At 38.0% G+C, this 21,494-nt stretch overlaps 2 protein-coding genes across 8 annotated transcripts; both read left to right on the top strand.

The window, feature by feature from the left end:
* Positions 1 to 52: 52 nt before the first annotated feature.
* On the top strand, positions 53 to 11,232 carry urb2 (URB2 ribosome biogenesis homolog). Of its 4 annotated transcripts, XM_027019824.3 has the most exons (10): positions 53 to 109; positions 1,973 to 2,116; positions 2,449 to 2,625; positions 2,881 to 6,172; positions 6,255 to 6,415; positions 7,138 to 7,248; positions 7,491 to 7,733; positions 8,124 to 8,220; positions 8,767 to 8,900; positions 9,713 to 11,232. In XM_027019824.3, the coding sequence occupies exons 2-10, from the start codon at positions 1,991 to 1,993 to the stop codon at positions 9,908 to 9,910; spliced, it is 4,539 nt and encodes a 1,512-aa protein (XP_026875625.3). In that variant the 5' UTR covers positions 53 to 109; positions 1,973 to 1,990; the 3' UTR covers positions 9,911 to 11,232. The 4 variants fall into 4 exon arrangements, with proteins under 4 accessions (XP_026875625.3, XP_081581157.1, XP_026875626.2 ...); XM_081725031.1 differs by lacking the exon at positions 7,138 to 7,248; XM_027019825.3 differs by lacking the exons at positions 8,124 to 8,220; positions 8,767 to 8,900; positions 9,713 to 11,232 and having other exon boundaries at positions 7,549 to 7,680.
* A 977-nt stretch (positions 11,233 to 12,209) lies between these two features.
* Positions 12,210 to 20,781, top strand: zgc:66472 (uncharacterized). 4 transcript variants are annotated; one of them, XM_081725036.1, is made up of 7 exons: positions 12,210 to 12,332; positions 13,026 to 13,400; positions 14,316 to 14,403; positions 14,646 to 15,818; positions 15,989 to 16,056; positions 16,215 to 16,258; positions 16,515 to 20,781. In XM_081725036.1, exons 2-7 carry the CDS (start codon positions 13,086 to 13,088, stop codon positions 16,594 to 16,596), a joined length of 1,770 nt encoding a protein of 589 aa, XP_081581162.1. In that variant the 5' UTR covers positions 12,210 to 12,332; positions 13,026 to 13,085; the 3' UTR covers positions 16,597 to 20,781. The 4 variants fall into 4 exon arrangements, with proteins under 4 accessions (XP_081581162.1, XP_026875620.2, XP_035387611.1 ...); XM_027019819.3 differs by having other exon boundaries at positions 14,310 to 14,403; XM_035531718.2 differs by having other exon boundaries at positions 12,219 to 12,306; positions 14,310 to 14,403.
* Positions 20,782 to 21,494: the final 713 nt, after the last annotated feature.

Here is a 21,494-nt window from a genome sequence, read left to right as displayed (position 1 = left end):
ACAATAAGCCATCCTCCTAATAGTTAATTGATTATTGTTGTCTGGGGTGAAAGCGCAAGGGTCAGTTAGACGTGCTAATCAACAGCAGGAGCACGTGTGGAGCGTTACAGTAAGTGTGTGGTATCCTTGTGCTCTCGATATAAATATATTTAACGACTTATTACATTTGCACTCATTGGCGATCTATATGGCAACATTGTATTTAACAAGGAAAAGGTGCTGCCTCTGCTTTTGCCGTTAAAACCTTGTGGCCTAGCCCAAATTGTCGAGCCTCGGACAAGGTTTAACCGTTGTCAAGACTGTTAAAATAGCTTTAACATTTTCTTTTAGAAATGGATGGTCCCTCTCATATGAATGAATAAAAATCCTGCTTAAGTTCTGTTAGGTGTTAAAGCCAATTTTATAGAAGCGGTGCGGTGAGTGCGGTACTTGTCAGCTACTCCGCGACGCTCGCTATTTTACACCGGACGCGACTAACCGCTGTAATCCGTGTGTAGAGACACAGTGAAATATATTCCCGCATTAACAACGGGTATGGATATTAGATTTACAGTTGTTTACCCTCGGGGAAACTACAATAAAATGTCTGTTAAGAACTGCATTTTTCCCAGCCTGGTAGCGGCTGCTGTTCTGATCAATTTTGTCAGTTTTCCTAGGAAAGGGTTAAATACCAATAAATAGTGAAAACTAAGAACAGTTAACTGTGGTATAGACCTTTGTCGAAGTTTGTAGATATTTATGCTGCTGACTAATGTAACCTATGATGGCTATTTTCTGTTGTATTATATAGCAAGAATACGTTATTTTGTACTGTGTCTAGGTGGAAACTGCTGATTTGCACAGACATGAGCTAGCTCCCACTGCGATGTTGCAGGTGGCTGTTGTAAAAGGAAAGACTGATTAAAGCTGCACAATGTACATTTTTTAAAAGACTATATATACACATGTTCAGTCTATAGCATTTGGTGAATTGGCGACCTACCTGGTGGAAAAGTGTAATTGCACGAAACTTGCTGAAGAACATTTTGTAACGTAGGTTATGCTGCCTTACATTTCCTCGAGCGGATCTATCCGACGATTAAGGACGATGTGCGTTCAGAGAGTACTCGATCAGAACTTGGTGATGGAAATGTCATTTGAGTGCAGTAGCTAGAATTATCCACTGTTGTAATCATATTTATCAGTATAATGTTGGATTTGCATTTGGTCCACCTTTGAAATGTAGTGTGTGGAAGGTACTATTCTGTAGAAAGCTATGCAACTAGACCTTTTGACATTAATACGTAAAGACAGCTGACATGGTCTGAAAAACTGTTGCCAAATCCAGCCTGGCAGCTCTGATTTTTTTAATGAATATTTCATGCTTTACACATTGATGCAGTAGAATGACACTATTTTAGGGCAAATATTTATCTTTTTGATTCAGCAATGCAATATCTTTAAATTTTGGCAAACAAATTTTACATGCAACTTTAACGTAGGAGCAACTTTGATGTACCAAGACGCACTGACCACATTTGTTGTAAAATGGCTTTAGTGAACAAAGTAATTTGTCTTGTCATAAATTTAATTAGACTTTGTGCCAAACATACAAATAGTTTTGGAAAATAACATAAAGATCAATAAATTTGACTGTGCTGAATCTGGAATATTCAAACATTTTTTCTGAGATATGAGTGCATTCATATAATAAAGAGTGAATAATAGATATCTTATCAATAAATAATGTGCACTTTTTGCTGACCATAGAAATTGAATTCTAATCATGTAATTGTATAACTGGATGGAATACAGGTGATATGCATACTTTGTTTATAAAGAGGGTGTTAAACGTGATGTCTGAATATTTGTTTTGTTGGGTGAAATGGCTGAACTGCAATCTCTATCCAAAGAAAGGCTGGCTAATTTACTATGTATGGAATTACTAAGTATGTATTCAGATTATCTCTGTACTGTTCTTTTGTCTCTTCAGCCACAGCTGCTTTTGGGCATGGCTACCATCTACTCTGGATTCCATGTGAAGCTGAAAAGCCCTCTCACACCATGGTCAGATAGGCTGAAGCTAGCTCGATTTGCATGGACATCCAGACAGTGCTTCCTCCCAAATAAGGAACAGGTCATTTTAATTTCATTTTAATTATGTGCCCTGTAAAATTATTGATATAACATGCATTAGAAAGATTTTAGTAATTTATTGATGTGTCCTCAGAAATAACCCCTTGGATCCCCTAGGTGTTATTTGTCTTTTGTCACAGTGTTTTAAATACACTAAAGGGAAACAATGTTTACTGTTATGTGCCTAAAATATTGCTTTTTTTTGTTTGTTTGTTTGTTTTTTTTGTTTGTTTTTTTTGTTTGTATCCAAAACATACATGTAATACATCAAGGTATACCAATGAGTTTATAAAGAATACTGAAATATACATATTTATAATTTTCTCTTTTCAGGTTTTGTTTGACTGGGTCTCTCATGCCCTTTCTTGTTACTACAACAAGAAAGTACAGGTCCCACTGGAAGTAGTGGAAGACCTATGGACCTACTTGGATGAAATTCTTCACAGCAAGAAGCTCTATAATGTCCTAAACCAAGGAAAGACCATTACACTGAATCCATCATTGGCAAAGGTAAATGATGTACCACATTGAACAATTTTAAGACTTTTGATTTTACTTTAAAATATAATGTAATCTTATTGTTGCTTATGTGTACATTATTATTTAATAGCCATTTCTAATTAAAAAGTAGGTTTTACCTGTGAAAAGTAGTGTTTTGTTTTGTATTTTTACCTGTTTGTGTAAATGAATAAATTCTGAAATTTGCCCTAAACTAACTGTAATCATTAAATTTAGTGTTCTTGCTTTTCCACCTATTTTTCATAGATAATCAACGAAAGGATTCTGGAAAGCACTTCAGGGACTCTGCCTGTTAGCTTGTCCATTATTTTGAGCTGTTGCCATGGAATCCTGACCAGTCCTGTCCTGTCTGTGACTTACACGGCCAGCTATGAGCTGCTTGTGAAATTACTGGCTACGGTGTGTGGCTTGGCCTGTTTTCAGCTGAAGCAACAGGGTTCTCCAGAGCCTCTACAACTCAAGGTCTTTGAGGTTTTGTTTCTTGTTCTTAACACCTACCTGACTGTACAAAGACAGCAAGGCAATGCCAACAGAGTTTTTGCCCAGGTCACAGAACACCTTTTTCTGCCTTTGTGCTTGCTAAGACATTTGTTGACCACAAGGGTATGGACCGAAGTGGATGACACGAGAATACGGCAGCAACTTAAAAAAGATATCCGCAACAAAGTGGACACAATTCTTCAGTCTGCTCTTTTCCACTCTGACCACCTATCATCTTACAAAGAAGTTCTGCCATCAGAAAATAAATCAGGTGCTAGAAAGGAACCTAGAGGAAAGCCGTTGCTTTGCCCTGTTTCAACCATTGTGTCAAAGCTTGTCCACAAATATGGAGATGACAATGAGGCTTTGTTTTATGCTGTCAGATCCAGTTCTCTCCCATTACTTTTTAAAATGGCTTTAGATTCATTTTGCAAAAGAGAAGAGAACAAGCTACTTTGCTTTCACTTTATGACAAAGTTAATAACTGCTCTAGAATTTACAGAGGATCTGAGCGTCAAGGAAACATTTAAAGCTGCAAACTGGAGCCTTGCTCTTCTCGCACTAGAGAACATTCTGAATTGCTGCTTGTCTGCAGATGTTTATAATGTAGCTGCAGACAGAATACATCACAGAGAAGTGCAGTTCAATTTCTTCAGAAAAGTTGCAAAGCTTTTGCTCAATAATACACAGACAGGCATACCAGCCTGGTACCGTTGTCTGAAAAATCTTCTTGCACTGAATCACCAAATCCTGGAGCCTGATCTAGATGAGCTTATTTCATCTGTGTGGGTTGATGCAGACAACATGGAACTACGTGTGAAGAAAGCTCGGGAAACACTTGTGTCTGAGATCCTGCAGACCTACAGTAAACTGCGACAGCTGCCTAGACTCATTGAAGAACTTTTGGGTGTAATTGATCGACCAGCTGCTTATGAACTGAGGCAGGCATTGTTGCCTCAGGTTGTGCAGAAGAGCTTGTCTCAGTGTCTCTTGAACAACCCTCCCAGACAGAATCTTGAAATCTGCATGCTTATCCTGGAGAAAATGCAAAATGAGCTCCCCTATGTGGCAGAGATGAGAGAGGCATCTGCTCTGAAGCTATTCTCCTTGGGTATTCTCCTCCATGCAGTTATTTTCAGTCTGAAGGCCCTAGATGACAGCACTCCAGTGCCTATTGTCAGACAAACTCAGAGTCTTATGGAGAACATGCTTACATTTCTGAGGGCCTTGCTGCAGAATCTTGAAGAGACTTTGATTAAAGACAGCATCTGTGGAGAGAAGATTCAAGAGACGAGTCTTCTCCTTACTCATACTTGGCATGAGGCTGATGCTCTCTTTCAAATCCACTGCAGTAAATACACATCCTCAGCTGGTCTGAGCAATGATGTCAGTCCTGTCTCTGATGCAATAGAGAAGGTTTTGACTTTAACAGGCTCTGGGGTCCAGGTCATTAGTCCACTGAGTAAGCTGCTTCAAAAACATCTTGCCCTCCACAAAATGAAAAAACATTTACTCATAGCCAATGCAAACACTCAAAACATTCTTTGTGAAACTGCTCAGTATGTAGTGAATAGACAAGAACACTTATTAAATCTGAACATGGACCAAATCTGGGATCTCCAGCTTTGCAGTGTTGATAGTGATACCTATCCAGTGGCTTGTTGGTTTCTCATAATCACCAATCTTCCTTTAATTGCCCCATACCTCTCACAAGAAGATGCATCCCACATAGCAGACATGATTTTAAACTCTGTGCTTCAGAGTAACACTGGAAGCAACATGGAGAAGACTGATCAGTCTATCTCCAATATCTCAAGGCAGCTACTTGAGAGTGTGGTTCTTTGTGAATTACCTCATGTGCACTCAGCTGTGGTGACTTCTATAAACAAAAGGATATTTGGACTGCTAAGTGCTTCAGATGTACATTCTGTATGTCCCTCATTTTTCAGATCTTGCACAGAAATGGATGTCTCTGAAAACAAGGAAGAAGGCATTGCTGAGATCTCACCTTCTTTAAAGAGACTGAAAGCCATGGCCCAGGAGATTATAGACAGTGTTAAAACTGGTACATCTATATCTGTGTCTGATACACAAGTAGGCAGCCTTCTGCGGTTGATCAAGATCACAAATGCCCTGAATCCATATGCAATGCCACTCGAAAGTTATTTAGAACTTTTTTTGAGCTCATTTTTAATGAGTCTTTGTGTTCAGCATCATGAAAATGGAGCATGTTCAGCACCCATCAGTCTTTTGAAAGAGCTGTTTGACATCATGGCATTCTTGGTGGGGAGTAATTCTCATCATGTCCTTAAAGTTGTACATGGTAGTACACTATTGGAGACTGCTATGATGTCTCTTTTCTCCTCTTTGAGGAAGGGCCTTTTTGGAAGTGTAGACATTTCTGTTTGGTTTTCTTTGCTTCAGTCAGTTCAAGGCTTTATCCAGAGCTTAATCCATCTGATAATCATTCGAAAAAGTAGTGTGCAAATCAATCTAGAGAAGTTCACCAATTTCATGGTTGAAAGCACTGTTGCTGTTGGATCATCTGCAAACTCAGGGAAATGTGAAGAGACTCAGTGCTTGATAGAACTTCATCTAGCAACTTTGAGTACACTTTGTAAAGAAATCATATCTATCTTTGGGGAAAAGAAGTACTTGAACGAGATTATGAGTGAGTTGCTGGGAAAGGCAGTCTTCATTATGGTGCCTACCATCCAGTCTGTAATGAAAGGCACTGCAGGCAGTATAATTAGGCTGTCATTCACTGTTGATGTGGTAACTGTAATGATTAAGTGTGAACTAGCAAAGGCTTCTCTTCACACTGAAGGCGTGGCTAATGAGGATGCACAAGACAAATTATCCCACACAGGAGGACTGTACAAGAGTTTTGGCCAGCAGATCATGAAGGAGTTCTGCTCAGCACCTCAACCCATGGATTTTCTCATTTCATCAATCCATTATCTCTCAGCATTTTATTCAGCTGCAATAACAACTAAGGAAACAGATCTTGAAGATCTCTATTCAGAGATTCTGAAGAGCATCCATAAATTATTGTCAAGTAAGTATGCATTTCAGATCTTCCTATTTACAAAGTGACTCTTTGTTTCTTGGCATAAATATCTGTAATCCATTTATGTTAGGTGTATGGTTGTCTATATCAGAAGTAAAGGAGCTCGAGGCACCAGTTAAAGACCTACTTGCTCAGCTGGTGGTCAACTGTTCACAAGAGCAATTCCGTCTGCTCCTTCTCATGTTCCAAGAGGGACTTGTTGCTACCAAAGTTGAAAGAGGCTACTATAGAGTAAGTTACTCTGTCTAGAGTAAATGTTACATTATTGATCTTTTGAAGTCCTGAATTAGATTTTTGTTAAACATGTCTTGTCCAATAATGCATTATATTCATGACTTTATAGTTGTTTTATTTAGGTTGTGCCCTGGTGTATCATTATAGGCACTACCATGGGTGGAGAGTATTGGCTTTCCACTACTGCACTGAAGTACCATTTTAGAGTACAATAACAGTTTTTGGAGTGTGTTTGGTTATTTGGAGTCTTTGAACATTTAGTCCACTATAGCTGAATGAGATACATTATACATTTGACTCCTTTGTATTTGTCTAAGAACTAAATGCTTAGACGCTTTCATAATATGTAAAATATGTATATGCTTTATGTTAAAGTACAATGAGAGAAATTACTAATGATTTTATTTTTGACATTTAAGTAAAAACTGTATTCATTTGGAGTGAGAAACACCTCATCTTAATTCTTCAAGCTATACATTCTAGTTTTACCACAAGGGTACTTTTGAATACATGACATTCACCATTAACCCAAAAAAAGCTTTTTTTTTCTTCTTTTTTTTTCAGTTTTACTGAAGTGAAGGATTTGTTTACTTCTCAAACCTGGATAATACTGCACTTTTTATATTTGTAATTATATAAATATTTAGCTGTGACACATTCTTAACTGCATTCCTGCTTGTGACAATATACAAAAAATCCATATGTATTAACTTTGACAGGATGTCCTTGCAACTGTGGCATTAATAAAGCTGCTTGCCGGGTGTCCATTACCATTGACCTGCTCAAAAGCATTCTGGGCTATTGTTCCACAGATCATATCTTCTCTTGTTGTAAGTGTTCCTGTGAAGATGTCTGTATGATTGTGTTTACTCAATGTATTAATCATCCATTTGGTTCACTGAATAGCTTGAATGTATTTTGAAATTTCAGTTTGTTTTGTCCATCACAGTCTACTGATGTTTATTTCCATACCTCATAATAGACATTGATGGTGTTTGTGCATGCTTCTAAATGGTTACATAATGCTTATCATTTCATACATAACATTTAATGTTTCACTATCTCTTTTTAGTTTGTGGTAAGAGAGTCCAGAGAAGTGGCTACCCTAACCAGTTCTCTAATTGTGCCAGTGGTAGACACCCTCACCACACTTCTCCGTCAGGGAGAATCTTGGCTGTCCAACCCGCACAATATCATCCTGGTCCTGGGTGCTCTTCATTTTGTTCCCCTGGAGAACCAGTCCATGGAGGACTACTACTCTGCCTTTCAAGCTATCCATGAAGCCTTGTTTGCCATCATCCTATGCTACCCTAAGGTGAGTGATCTTCAACTGAAAGAGCACTTGCTGTGTGAGGCGTGACATTTAACATAAACCACATATAATTTTTATATTAGTACTATCTGAAATAAATGTTTCAGATTGATTCTTGTCACAGGTAATGTATAGTTTATGGTGAAAAAGCATTTACTGAAGAATCAGCAATGCAGTAATGTGTTATTTGCCATGTTAATTGTCACACTGTCACCAACAGAAAAGAGAGCTTTACTAATATGGTATATGAAAGCTTTTTTTAAAAACGTCCTTAATCCATGTCTGGCCCTTAGTGTAATATAATAGAATTAGGCTCATATTTGTGAGAGGTGTTTTCTGTCAACTGCAGCAAATATGTGTTTTTCTAATTCCTGTCTCTTTGAATGGTCATAGATAATGCTGAAGTCTGCACCGACCTTCTTGAACTGTTTTTATCGTCTGGTGACATCCATCATACATGAAGGCAAGCAGAAGGGCATGAATGAGAAAGGTAATTTAAGTTGTTGTTTTGTCACAGTGGTATAATGGCAGATGAGAGAATTCTGACAAGTTGGTGTAGTTAAAAATTTAAAATTTTAAGAAGAATTTGAATGCACAAATTCATAAGATATTAATATGATGTATAAATCATAATTTAAAAGAAATTTCTCTGTACTTCTAGAGCAAGTTAACACTATAATGCAACAATAAAACATGTATTTATCTCCTGTTAAATAAGGCATTTGAGTTTAAAAGTAGGACAGCATTACTTTATGAATGCCTGGTTTAGTCCTTAAATGTGTCCACAATGTTCTCATGCCAGTTTCATAAGTGAGTCATGGACAGATCAAATCTGAGCATTTCTTTTCTTCTCAGATATAAAATATAAACCAATTTCCATGTAATATCTAATTCTCTTGTTCTTATTTCCATGTTTGTTCTATTATGAAGTTTTTTTTTTCTCCCAGTGTGTGGTGTTTGTTTGGGCTATTTTTGTTTTTCTGTTGTTGTTTGAGTTTTAATTAATCTTTATATATAATTTTCCCCAAATCCCCAGAGAAGGATTCTGAAAAGCTCTTGAAGTGTGCCAGACTAGTGGAGAGAATGTATACCCACATTGGCAAAACTGCTGAGGGATTCTCAATTTTGTCCTCTTTCATGGTGGCTCAGTATGTTGATGAACTACAGAAGGTGAGATCTCTTGTTCACAGACATAAACTAATTCTCTGTCTGTAGCTGAGGTACGCTCATGATTGATAATCCTTTATCTGTAAACTAAGGTTGGAGTTGCACTAAGTGTTTTTTGTTTTTTTACTACAGTAAAGGGTTCAGTGTACTATCCATAATGGGGGGAAAGTCCCATTGGTTGTGTTTTGATTGAGTGTAGAAACAAGCTCCAGACTCTAAAGACAGTCACTGTGGCAGTACTGTCAGTCTAATAAAATGCCCTGCTTTTATATTGCTTGACCTAAAACTATTTTAAGACTTACACCCCTTTGTGTAAACTAATTTGTTTATCATTTTGTGTTGAAAATGCAGTCACCTTAAATAGAGGTGCTATTCATTAAAAATCTTTGCAAACAGTTATTGAAGAATTGCAGAAGAGTGTTTTAAGTTTTCATGCCCAAGGATCTATTGCAAACAATTGACTACCATCAAAATATTTTTAAAGAGGTAAATAATTAAGTTTTTGGCCAAAGGCCAGGACTTGAGTTCTGATTTTTAAATATACATAGGCTGTAACTTTTTTTTTATTCACTAGGAAACAACTAGGAAATATACATCAGTCAGGGTTTGTAACAAAATCAATTATTGATTTGTCAGCGTACTCATGGGCAAAATGTTTTTCTATATATTTTAGTCTCTAAAGAGAAATTATTTCATGACCTTTAGTGTCAGAAATTAAATCAGACAAGTATGGTTTCAAATACCTTTCTGTGTACGTGGCATACTTCATCAGTAACGAAGGCCATATTGAGTACTTTTGTGTTCATTTTGTGCAGGTGACACTTCGTCCAGAAATCAAGGCACACCTGACAGAAGGCATCTACTGTATCCTGGACCAGTGTATTGAAAATGATATAAAGTTCTTGAACAGGACATTGCAAAAGGGTCTTAAGGAGGTATTTGATGAACTGTACAAAAACTACACACGCTATCACAAATCACAATGGCAAGGAGAAGAAAAGTATACTGCCTGAAGGTCTCTTGCTCAGTGTTAAGCTTTAAAATAAAAGGACTACATTTTTGTAAGAATTATTTTTGTAATTGCCAGTAATGCTGATTTTGTCTGTGCTGATCCCATTGCTTTCCCAGTAATGTTGATTTGGGTTTAACAAAAAGTAGAATGGCAAGTCTTGGTCAAGCTAACAAAAAAGTTAACAGTGGTGTACCAAAGTGCATATCTTAATGCGCAACTTGTCTAGTGTTGAAACAGACTAGCTACAAATGAAGAATACTATGGCATGTTCCAGTCCTATCATCTGAGAGTGGAACAAGTTGGATCAAGAGTAGAACAAGCTGATGAATCTACAGTGGGTATTTTAATAACTAAAACTGAAGGTCTGAGGAATCTCAGTACCTGCTGTGATATTTTACGTACGGCCTACTGGTGTCTTGGCGAGAGAGCCCAAGTCTAAATCCAGTGGAAAGGAAGCTTCAGCGCATGACTGTCATTCATCATCTATGCCATCCAGGTGCTTGCACTTGATGTACAATATATGTGTATATTATATCCTCACACACACTTGGCTTGAACAGCTGATGAAATGGGACATTTCAGACAGGGGTCCTTCAAGGAATTTTGTGTCCTACTGAACTAATGTTTTTATATATTAATATTTTGGGATTTTTATATCTAAAACCATAATGAGCATTTCTTCATTAAATAGCCCCTGTTACTCTCTGAGTGTTGACTGTGCTGCCATTTTGTCAGTTTTAAATGTGTGATGCTGCAAAAGATTTGAATGCCAAAGTGTAAAACGTTGGTATGTAGATGAATCATTTTGAGCAAATTTAATCCACATTGAAAGAAATGTGTTCTCTTAAAAAATGTTTTTTTTTGTAAATGGCTATTGTGCATTGCAGCTTTATACACTGACTGTTACAACTTGGCGCTTTGAAATATTTCAGCTTTACAAAATAATGTTACTTAAGCAATTTGTTTTCCATTTTTGTTTATGCTTATATTCCTTGTGATATCTTATTCTAATGCAAATACTTTGATGTAATAATCACCATATTACTTTTAATATTAATGACGTTTCATGCTGATGAATAGAATGTTTGTTTTTTTTTGTTTTTATTTATCATTGTTTTACTGCTTTTGCTTGGTTGAATGTTGTGGATAATGATGTACTTCTACACCATATCAGATTATAAAATTCTAAAAGTTTTTATTTTGCAGGCATAAGTACTAAACCAAGCATTTAGGGAAATCGAACCAAAATAAAACCCCCACGTGTAGTACAACCAACCATTTTAAACTACTCTACCCACTGAATAAAGTTATTTTTCCATTTCATACTTTTTGATCATTCATATTTAGGGTGTTCTCTTAAAATTACTGAAGTTGAAGATGACTACGTTCTGTGGGGACCAATAAACTGGCCTTTCTAAACGTTAAAGGAGTTGGGTAGGATCCAGACCTGCCTATCTGCGGAATTTGCGGAGCAGTGACGGATTTTGACATCAAAATATTCTGGTACGATTTGTCTCAACGACGCCTAAATTCAATTCTGCACTTGCAGTAACTCGGGTCTAACAGTAAGAGGCAGCAGCGCCTAGTTTACCGACAAATAAGAGTGGCCAAACAGATTTTGTCCCTCTCGTGACTCCCCCTCCATGTGGCTGGTTTAACTCCTGCAAAGCTAAACGGGTTGCAGTGGATGTGGAGTTTGAATTGTGCATTGAGATAACACAGACCTTCCAGACTTGGGAGAGTATTAACATTAGTCTAAAGTTATGCAAGCTACCTTGCTTGTTCACCAGGCATTTAGATCGGTGAAGTAACATTAAGTTGTACTGCCGTGTGTCGCAGATGTTCAAACGTTACTTTTCACAGTATTGTGTAGATAAGTATTGCAGCTAAACCTGTAATCGTAATGAGAGGAGCAGATCATGGCAGGATGAAAAAAGCGAGTGCATGTACCACAGAAATAACGTTGCCTGGAAATAAACATGACTTAAGAGGAGAACACACAGAGGAGCAGATCTAAAAATAAATTACTTCCTCCCCCAACTGCTCACAAAGCATCAGGAATAACGACCGTGCCTCAGCCCCTCAAAGTTGGCAAATTATGAATTTTGCACATTGTGAAGTTACGATTGTCTAAACGTTATTGTGAGGAAAATATCACTAATAGTTTTGTATTTAAATATTTAAAACATTTTAAGTGGCCCATTTATTAGTTAAAAGATTTACCGACGCATTTTTTTTTTCTTACATACGTTTTACTGCACGGAACGTAAATCCTAGGATGTGTTTCTATTCGGTACCTTCCCAAATGACGCAGCTCTATTGGAAAATTCCTTCACAGCCTGTTGACTACCTATTTAATAAATACGTGGGATAACTTAGAGCCCGACGCCTAGCCAGGTCAATATTTTGTTTGCATGTGTAGGGTAAGTCATTAGCGCATTTTTTGTTTACGTCTGAGTACACGCAATAGAAGTGTGCCACTTATGTGGCCGGTTAGGATAGCTAGGTAACGCTAGCGTTTTCGGAAAAACCTGTTTTCCCTCCAGTTTCTGTTTTATCTTATTTAGTTTGGCTATCTTACCGGTAAATCAGTTTTACACAGGAGGTACAATAACGATAGTACTTAGAATAATTAACCATCAGAAATCCAACGAACCACGATTTACTGCAAATTGGGGCACACTGAAATCATGCCTTGGTCGCTTCAAGCTTGCTGCGTGCATCTAAATGGAAAAATGGACTAGAATTCTGACGGCACGAGTCATGTTATTGACTCCTTGAATAGGGATGCATCATGTCGGTGTTTTTATGTTCTTGTTCATAGAAACGCTGTAAAACGTTAATGGCTTCAGTATAATTGTTCAGTATTATAGACGATTTAAGTTAAGGGGACGACCATGGTTGGATCCTAATTGGGCATTTAAAAAGAAAGGGGGGGATTGTTGTCATCTCTGAAGTCTAAATATGGTCTATGAAATGTCAGAGTCCTGCTGTCTTATTTGATGTGAACAAAATTTGAATTGACCTAATGGAACAGTTGACTTATGGTACAGTGTTTATATTTTATTTGTATTTATTGCATGTTTATTTTTATATGTAATGTTTTTTGTGTACAGGAAGTAGCGGCATCTCCTCCACCTCTCCTCTGCAACTAAACCTTTTACCCACCATTTGCTATGGAGGTGGATGACCCTATAGCTGCCAAATTTCAGACTCTTGTTGAGTCTCTCATGGTGAAGACAACCTCTGACATTGTGAAGGTTTTTACCGAAGTGTTCTTGGAGACCAGGGTGGAAATTTCTCGCAGCTGGAAGGAAGTTGATGATCTGAAGCAGCAGTTGCAAGAGAGTGAAGAGCAGAGAACGCATGCTATTTTGAGAAGTCAGTTAACCAGCAGCTTCAAGAAAGAAGATGGGGGGATGTCCTGTGTGACCCCTCAGGTTTCTGTTTCAGATACCAGTACTCTTAGCCCAGAGGGCAGAGGGGAAAAGGTATGTTGTTTCTATATATGGTACAGTTTAAAAGTAATGGGACATAGTTTATAGTGGCCCTGTACCTTGTTATGAAACAATGACTGGGGTTAAGATGCAGAATGTAATCTTGCTTAATTTGACGGGATTTTTTTTTAAATCTATATTGGGTGAATGACTGGCATCATATAAAAAATGTTTTAAACATAGTGTTTTCAGGAGTGCATAAGTAATTGGGTACTTGGAGGTTTATTGGTCAGCTGTGTGGTGTTGTCATTAGTAATTCATTGGTCCTCATGTTGAGAGACAATGACCACAGAGCCTACACTACAGAACCTATCTGTGTACAAACTAATGATACAATGATGCATAGTTTGCCATACACACTAGCATTATAGGCTATAACAGCTGAAACATTAAAATTTGTAGAACATATTTATGTGTGTGTCCACCAGGACTGTTGGGGCAAAATGTTTTATAGGTGGTATAGTGTGTTTGGAAAGGTTTTGAGGTACATGTATGTAAGTCTATAGTGAACCACACAAAAAGCATACTTGATTTCAGAAGTGTCAGATTGAACCTCAGACATTCCAAAACATTATAGTAATGTTGTAAGCTAGACTTTCTCACACATATACTTTGCTGATGCAGCATTTAATTTCACTGCCTGAGAATGTTTCACTGCTGCTTCAGTTCAGTGGGCTGTGTGTTCAGAAACGTTCTGACCCCAGTGCATAAATGATGCGTAGTAGTGTGGATCTTTCTTTGTAATTGAAAATTAAGCCATTGGGTGATTGTTTGGGCTTATTGGCTCAAGTATTATTGGGATATTAAAAAAAATAACTAGGGTGTAGCAGTCCTTTTTTACCCTAATTTTGGCCACTTAAACTCACTGTTTTTAAAATACTTTCACAATCCCTGTATGGTAAGGTGCAGATACCTAAGAATGCTACAGATGAGAAAACAGCCAACAGACACAGCTGTGTGGCAGTCCATGGACCAACAACAACTCAGATATCACCCGGTAAAGCTTTAGTAGCCTGGTTGCCTTAAAATCAGATTAAATAACTTTTGTACTTTGCATATATAAATACTTCTTGGTATTATTTTTGTTTTCTGAACCTTTGCAGTGTTATTTTTTTTATTACACACATGTTGGTTTATAAGTTGTACAGCCATGATTGCAGTGACCTGTAAGAGTGAATTTTGCCTGGTTTTTTTTTTTCCCTTGAGAGTGCAGCTGTTTTTATGCTTTTTATTTTTCAGGTACCTCTGGGAGTAACCAATTTGTAAATAGGCCAAACCAAAACCACAAGGGCACCTTAACTCGAACTGTGGTTAAAAGTCATCATCCACCTAAATCATCGGCAGTCGCAAGGCATCAAACATCTATGATAAAAGTGGTGTCAAAGTCTCCACTACAAACTGTGTCAGTGGTTAGTTCCACTCAAACCTCCTCTTGTACAGCCATGACAATACTTGGTAAAAAATCAGAGATTAAAAAAGCTGTGGTGCTGAAGAAAAAATGCATCCAAAAGAAAACTGCATCTACATGTAACATCACTTCTACACATAAGCTGCGTGACAGGCAGCTTAGCACCCAAAGGCGTTGTCTGTGCTGCTCAGCAGACACATGCACCCTGAAAATGAAGCATCCAAAAACAAATTCCCAAGTTGTTCAACATACATACACATGCAAACGATGCGGTAAGAGGTTTTATGAATCAATGCAGCTCAAGCACCACAAGTGCATGCATGAATGCAGCAGGTGTGGACAGACCTTCACCAGTCTGAAGAACATGGCAACACATAGACGAAGTATCAACCCTTCCACGAGGCCATACCCATACTACTGCTGCCTCTGTGGTCAAATGCTTGCTACCCAGTGTGGCTGGAATATACACAAGAGGATCCATGCTCATTCAGATCACTTTCAGAATGCCCAAGATGCCCCAAAGCCCTGCCAAACACTCACAGGGGCCAAAGAACTAAATGCCAAAGTGGAGGTTCGCTTGGAGAGAATTTCAGATGCTCAGGTGGAAGCTGCCTTGTCTCCCAAAGGCTCCTTGTTGCAAGATGAAGCAACTAGTCTGAATTCCTTGGATATTTCACAGAAGGTGCCTTTAGGAGTGGAAACATCTGTGTTTAAAGGGAGTGTTATTGCACCATCCACATGCACAAATATGAATACCCCAGTGCTAACTGAGGGATCTGCATCCCAGAGTGTGACCAAACCTGTTGAGGAATGCCTACCATCTACGTCAAGAATTGGAATGCATAAAAATGTGAAGCAGGCAGATATTCAAACTGCCTCTGCCCAAATCCTGCCAGTAGAAAATAGGACTGAATCAGATTCACGAAGAAAGGCCAATGTGAAATGTGAAAAAGGATCTTCAGTGAAGGGAGCAAAATCATCTTTAAGGAAGACAAAAATGCCAGGTAAAATGGTATTCACTGTAGAATAATTTGCGCATGTGTTTTCTGCATCAAAGTCAAACTGACAAAATATAAATATTTCATAATTGCTTTAAAATCTAAATGTCAAAATGACATCTTTCTTTTTTGATTGTTTCAATGTTATTTTTTTTCTTTCTTTTTTCCCCTTTCAGATTGCAATCATGGCGTGTACAATGGCGTGTTTCCTGTTGAGAAAATTCTTAGATGGAGGAACACAAAGGTAGGTCAAAAAAATGAATGAGAAGAAACAAAAATCAAAGACTGGAAAATACCAGCTACAATTTTCTAAAACACGCTAATACAGGATTTAAGTTTCTTATGTTAAGTAATAAGGTCTGGTGCTTACATTCACTCTCCTATTACCTCGATTCATAAAAGGGTCAAAATGAAGTCAGAGTCAAGTGGATGCCTTGCTCGTTGTGGTAAGATTTTATATTCTTTATAATCCTGTGCCATTACTTAGAATGCTACTAATGAGAATGAGTTTGAGGGTTAAACATTTTTTGAAGTTGGATTTCCTATCCAGTAATATATCTTAATTTAACCCATGGACTGCAGAGCTTTTGGTAAAGTGTTTTTTTTTTTTTTTGTTTGTTTTTTTTGTTTGTTTTCTACAAGCCCATCTTTCACACTGACCTGTATTAGTTAATTGATTAGTTCATGTATTGTGTTTTTCAGTGGGGCAAAATGGAAAAACACATGGGAGCCAGCTGAAAGTTTTATTTCTTACAGCAAAAATGAGGAACCTACAAACAAGTAGAACTGAAATTTCTTAATGACTATGAAAACTTTAGTTATTGTGTGCACATGGGCATGTGGTCCCATATGAATTAAGCATCTTGGTAAAATTGCTGATTATGCCTCTTCTCCTTTGCGCACCAGCCATTTTGAGCTCATTTTTGAACGATTTGTGGTTGTTCACTTTAACACTAGATATCTGAAATTGTACACATAGCACCATGATCATTCAGGATTCAAATTGAAGTAGACACTTGGGATTAGACATCCATTCACATCCAGACTTATTTCTCCATCATTTAGGTTCCATTTGACCTCTAATAGAGAAGAAAATGTCAAAAAACAAAAAACGCCTTTGATTTTGGAGGTTTCTAAATGTTTCTGTTGATGCTGGAGATTCATTTTCATTCAACCTCTACATTTCCTGATTCACCACGGTCTTGTCCAAATACATGCAAAATTTGAGGCAGATACAATAAACTATTCAAGAGCTACACAGTATTTTCCACTTGGTCTCCTCTGGCGTCTCCAACGTTCCCAAAACCTCTCCAAAGTGCCCAAATTTTTAAAAAGTCACTGGTCACTATGAGTGTGCATTTTTATTTTTGACATAAAAACAACTTATATAGCAAATATTAACAGCAAATATTTATTCTATTACTTTTCAGTATTTTGATCATGCCACTCTGTGAAGCACATCCTATCAACCATAACACAAAGTGGAACACTACAAGAGCGGCACATGAAAATTGTCTTGTTTTTACACTGTACACATTTTCTCCTCCCTTTTGTGGCTTTCTGTCTAACATCAGTCGATGGCTCACATACAGTAACAGGGAAGCACCCCTGTGGTCTCCGCTCTGGGACACGAGGAGCCGACGAAGAGGCACTCGTAGCTTCTACCCGTGGGGATTCCTGTGTTCTCCCAACACCAGCTAGCTCTGAACATAACACCTCCCTGAAGTGTTTTTGGTTGAGGGGCTTCTTCTTTCTTGCCAGTGCCATCTCCTTTTGAATGATGAAGCTGTTCACCACCACAATGTCTATGAAATGTAGAAACAGCTTCATATACCACCGTCTGGACTTCTGTGTCACGGAGAAGTACTTTATGAGACATGTCAACTCCTCCCATGAACTTGTTGTACGCCTTCACAGTGTCCGGTACAGGGATCTGTTTGGTGGACCAGGTGCCGCTTTCATTTCTCACCCGTCGCTGCACAGTTTTCCCACTGTAAGCTTTGTGGACAGTGGCGCACATTGTGACATCTCGTGTGTCCCTCCACTTTACAGACAGCAACGGGCCATCCCTGATCCATCTCATGTCACCACCGGTAGCTTTTTTTGGCAGATCATTGGCAGATGTCTTTGGAAAACCTATCCTATTCTGCCGGATAGTTCCACAAGCCCCAAATCAATTCCGTGCAGGTGACGGAATAGCAGTGAACTTGTATAAAAATTGTCCACATATACTGTATATCCTGTGCCCAGAGAAGGAACATATATCAGGTTGACCACAGAATCAAAACTCGGTCCTTTTCCGGATGGTTTCCTTGCCTTCCCTTCATACACGCTGAAATTGCACGTGTAACCGTTGGAGCTGTCGGCCAGTACAAACAGCTTGTATCCCCACTTGGTCAGCTTGTCCTTTATGTATTGTTTCATGGAAATCCTTGCCTTGGTGGCCACCATCCTTTTGTCCATGGCAATATTCTGGTGTGGCTGATAATATGCTTGACAGGCAGTCAGGATCTGTTCCATGAGTGGCTTGAGGCGGAAGAGACAATCATAGCCAGGTTTACCTCTAAGCTGATCGTTAATGGCCTCATGCCGCTTCCCAGTCATCACTGAAGGAGGAAATGGGAGGCTGTGCAAATGATCCTTCCTCCACAGGTCCCGAATAGCCGAAGGCTTCAGAAGTCCAAGGTAAATTACTATACTGATAAATCGAAGCAGTTCATCAGCATTAATTTAGTAACCTTGTTACTGCTTCCTTCAATCTGCTCTAATTCTGCCGAAATTTCCAGCATGTATTTCTGTGTTTGTAGTCCATAACCTACACTACAGACAGTAACCTACACTAAAGGCAGACCTTTTGTTGAAAGTTTTTTATTTTCCTCCAGACACCACCCCCCCCCCCAAAAAAAAACAACAAAAAAAAAAACAAACAAACCTGAGCTCACCCCCTTTTTTGTTTATTTGGTTTTTTTGGGGGGTGTTGTTTTCATTCTTTCTTCATGTTCCTTTTAACATTTTAAAGTGCAAAAAAGAAAAACTCCAACAATAGAGCAACCACCTTTCAAGCCACTCTGTTTACAAACTCAACATCCACCGTCTTGTCCACTGCCTTTACCAACCCAACCTCCATCCTCTAATCCATCCCCCTTACCAGCCTAACCTTTAGTCCACCACCCTTACCAACTCAGTCTCCACCCTCCCAACAAAATCCAACCCCAACCCTGCCAGTGTGACTGAATACTGAAATTGACAGAACAAGAAAAAAAGAAAAGTAGGAGAGAGATGTGAGTAATAAGCTTTGAGTTTGTAATTTTTAGACAACGGGTGTCATGACTAAACATACGCATTCATTGGCAGAGCTACGAGATTTGTTCAAAGAGGGGACATGTGCTAAGTCTAAATCTGAGAACCTGTGATTTGTTGCAGTGATGTGCAAGCATGTATAAGGTGCTTCATAAATTGTTCTGTCATCCATGATGTACTGATTTGGCTGTTAGTGTTTCAGAGATTTACTTTATTGTGGCTACAGAAATAACTAGTAATGGTAAAGATAGCTCATACTACTGTTCAAAATCCTGAAACCCTACAAGTTATCCAGAAACTGTATTTATCAACACACACTCTCCTAAAAGGGTACTTGAATATCTATCAGTGCAATAAATGACTAGTCGGTTCCTTTTCTCTCCCCCTAAAAGGTTTAATTTTCAATTCAGAAATGCTACCAAACAGTAGTAGTATACACGTTTGTGCAGTCAGCAATGAATTCACCACTGACAATGCGATTCATTGCAAATTATTTTTATGATCCTGTAGCACACATTTTAGTGTTGCATAAATTATTTTTTAAGGGACAGATATAACTGTCAAGATGCAGGTTTCTACACCGTATATTGTTTTACATACTTTTATTAATTAAATGTTAGAAACAATTCAGTTTGTATTTAGCAGTAAGGGATCAGTTTGTAGGTGATATATGTAGTTCTAGGAAGATCACTTTTACGTTTAAGGCATTAAGAACTTTATTTCACATGATTAAACTAATGACATTGCCTTGTATAACTTGCATGTTGACATGTGGCTGAGACCACTGTAGTGAAATATTGAAACACATACAGTCACAACCCATTTAGATACACCTTCATTATAGCTGCATTAACTGGTCACTTCATTGGTTACATCTTTAATATAATTGAACATATATTGCCTTGCACAGTTTCTGTGCACAACCTGTTTAAAAAAAACAAACAAACAAACAAAAAAACCAAAACCCAGTTATAATCACATGCCCATACGGTATACAACGCAGTACAGAAGCTGACATTGTAGTGGTAGTAATTGTAGTAGTCCAACTCAGCTGAGATATAACAGTGCTCCTTGATAAGTTATAGGATTTTTAGCAAAAACAAAAGTGCATGGCAGCAGAAGTTACATTCTCTTGTCTGTAGGCCTGCAATGATTTACTGAAATATTTTATGCTTTAGAATGGGTATCATTAATGATTTGTGTTTAGCTTTTGCCATTTGTCTGTTTTAGTTTACAAAGTGTATTCATGAGTTAGAAACTGCAGGCTTTTTCAATAACACTTTAAGCACAGAAGGAAAGTGTCCTAAGAAGTATAGCATACACTGTACAAACATTACTGTTGCGTCTTAATTACCTCAAACGTGGTACAATGCCTAGATGTGAAAAAAATGTCTCAACCATGTTTACTTAATGTTCTAATGTTCTGTACCTCTATAACTTGTACAATTGTGCTATTATAACCTGTTTCACTAATGTTTGTTTATTTGTATAGTCTATGTACAGTGTGTTTTCAGACTTTGTCTCCTTGTGGAATGCACTGCTGGGTTTCTCTGACTGAAGCATTAAAGCAATGCCCTATACTAGTCTATTAGTGTTTGCTGACCTAAATGCAGTGACTGTATGTGATTGCAGTGTGAATAAAGTGACTTTTTTGCTGCCCATGATTTTACAGTTGGGTAATATGCAATTTGTACCCAACTTGTAGCCACTTCCTTAGTTCCTCAAGCACAATATAGTTGTCTATGTAATGCTTGCCATTACACTGATTGCCATTCGTTATTGAAAACGAAACTGAGATGAGACAGGTCTCCCAACTTAGTCATTGCCAATTCATACCAGCATTGCACAACAGGTGAGGAATTAACACTTTTGAGAAATGACATAAACCATATGTCTGAGCTGCTGCCCACAGCTGAACATGCTTAGAGGAGACTCATAATTGCACAATTCTGTATATGACCCAGCAGTTGTCTGCTGTTGATTAGAGCTATAGGCTACTAAGCCATAGGAAGACAGACTGATCCATTCTTCCCACCTAGAGAGAAGGGGTCATTGTTTTGTTCAAAGCCCAGTCCTGTATGGCTATCGTGATGTTGAGATTTGACTTCTTGGTAGCCTAATTCTTCCTCTTAGCAATTTCTTGTAAATACCCAAATAATAATAGTGAAAATGTAAGTTTCCAGAATTTATCTGTAAAGGAGTATGAAGATAATCCATAAACCTAATTGGTTGTCATGGCTGTCGAGATGTCGTGGCTTTTGGGGTTTAATTATTTAATTGGTGTTCTTTGTTGGAGTGATTCCTGACAGTGAATTACTGTTTTTTTAAGTGGTTGCTGTCAGAGAAAAACTCACAACAGACCTATTGACAGTTTCCTCTCAA

The sequence above is a fragment of the Electrophorus electricus genome, chromosome 12, assembly GCF_041902795.1.
Source record: "Electrophorus electricus isolate QZ-2024a chromosome 12, ASM4190279v1, whole genome shotgun sequence".
Classification (NCBI taxonomy): Eukaryota; Metazoa; Chordata; class Actinopteri; order Gymnotiformes; family Gymnotidae; genus Electrophorus; species Electrophorus electricus.
The sequence above is the reverse complement of the archived record's forward strand: the minus strand, read 5'-3'. Positions and strand labels throughout refer to the sequence as shown.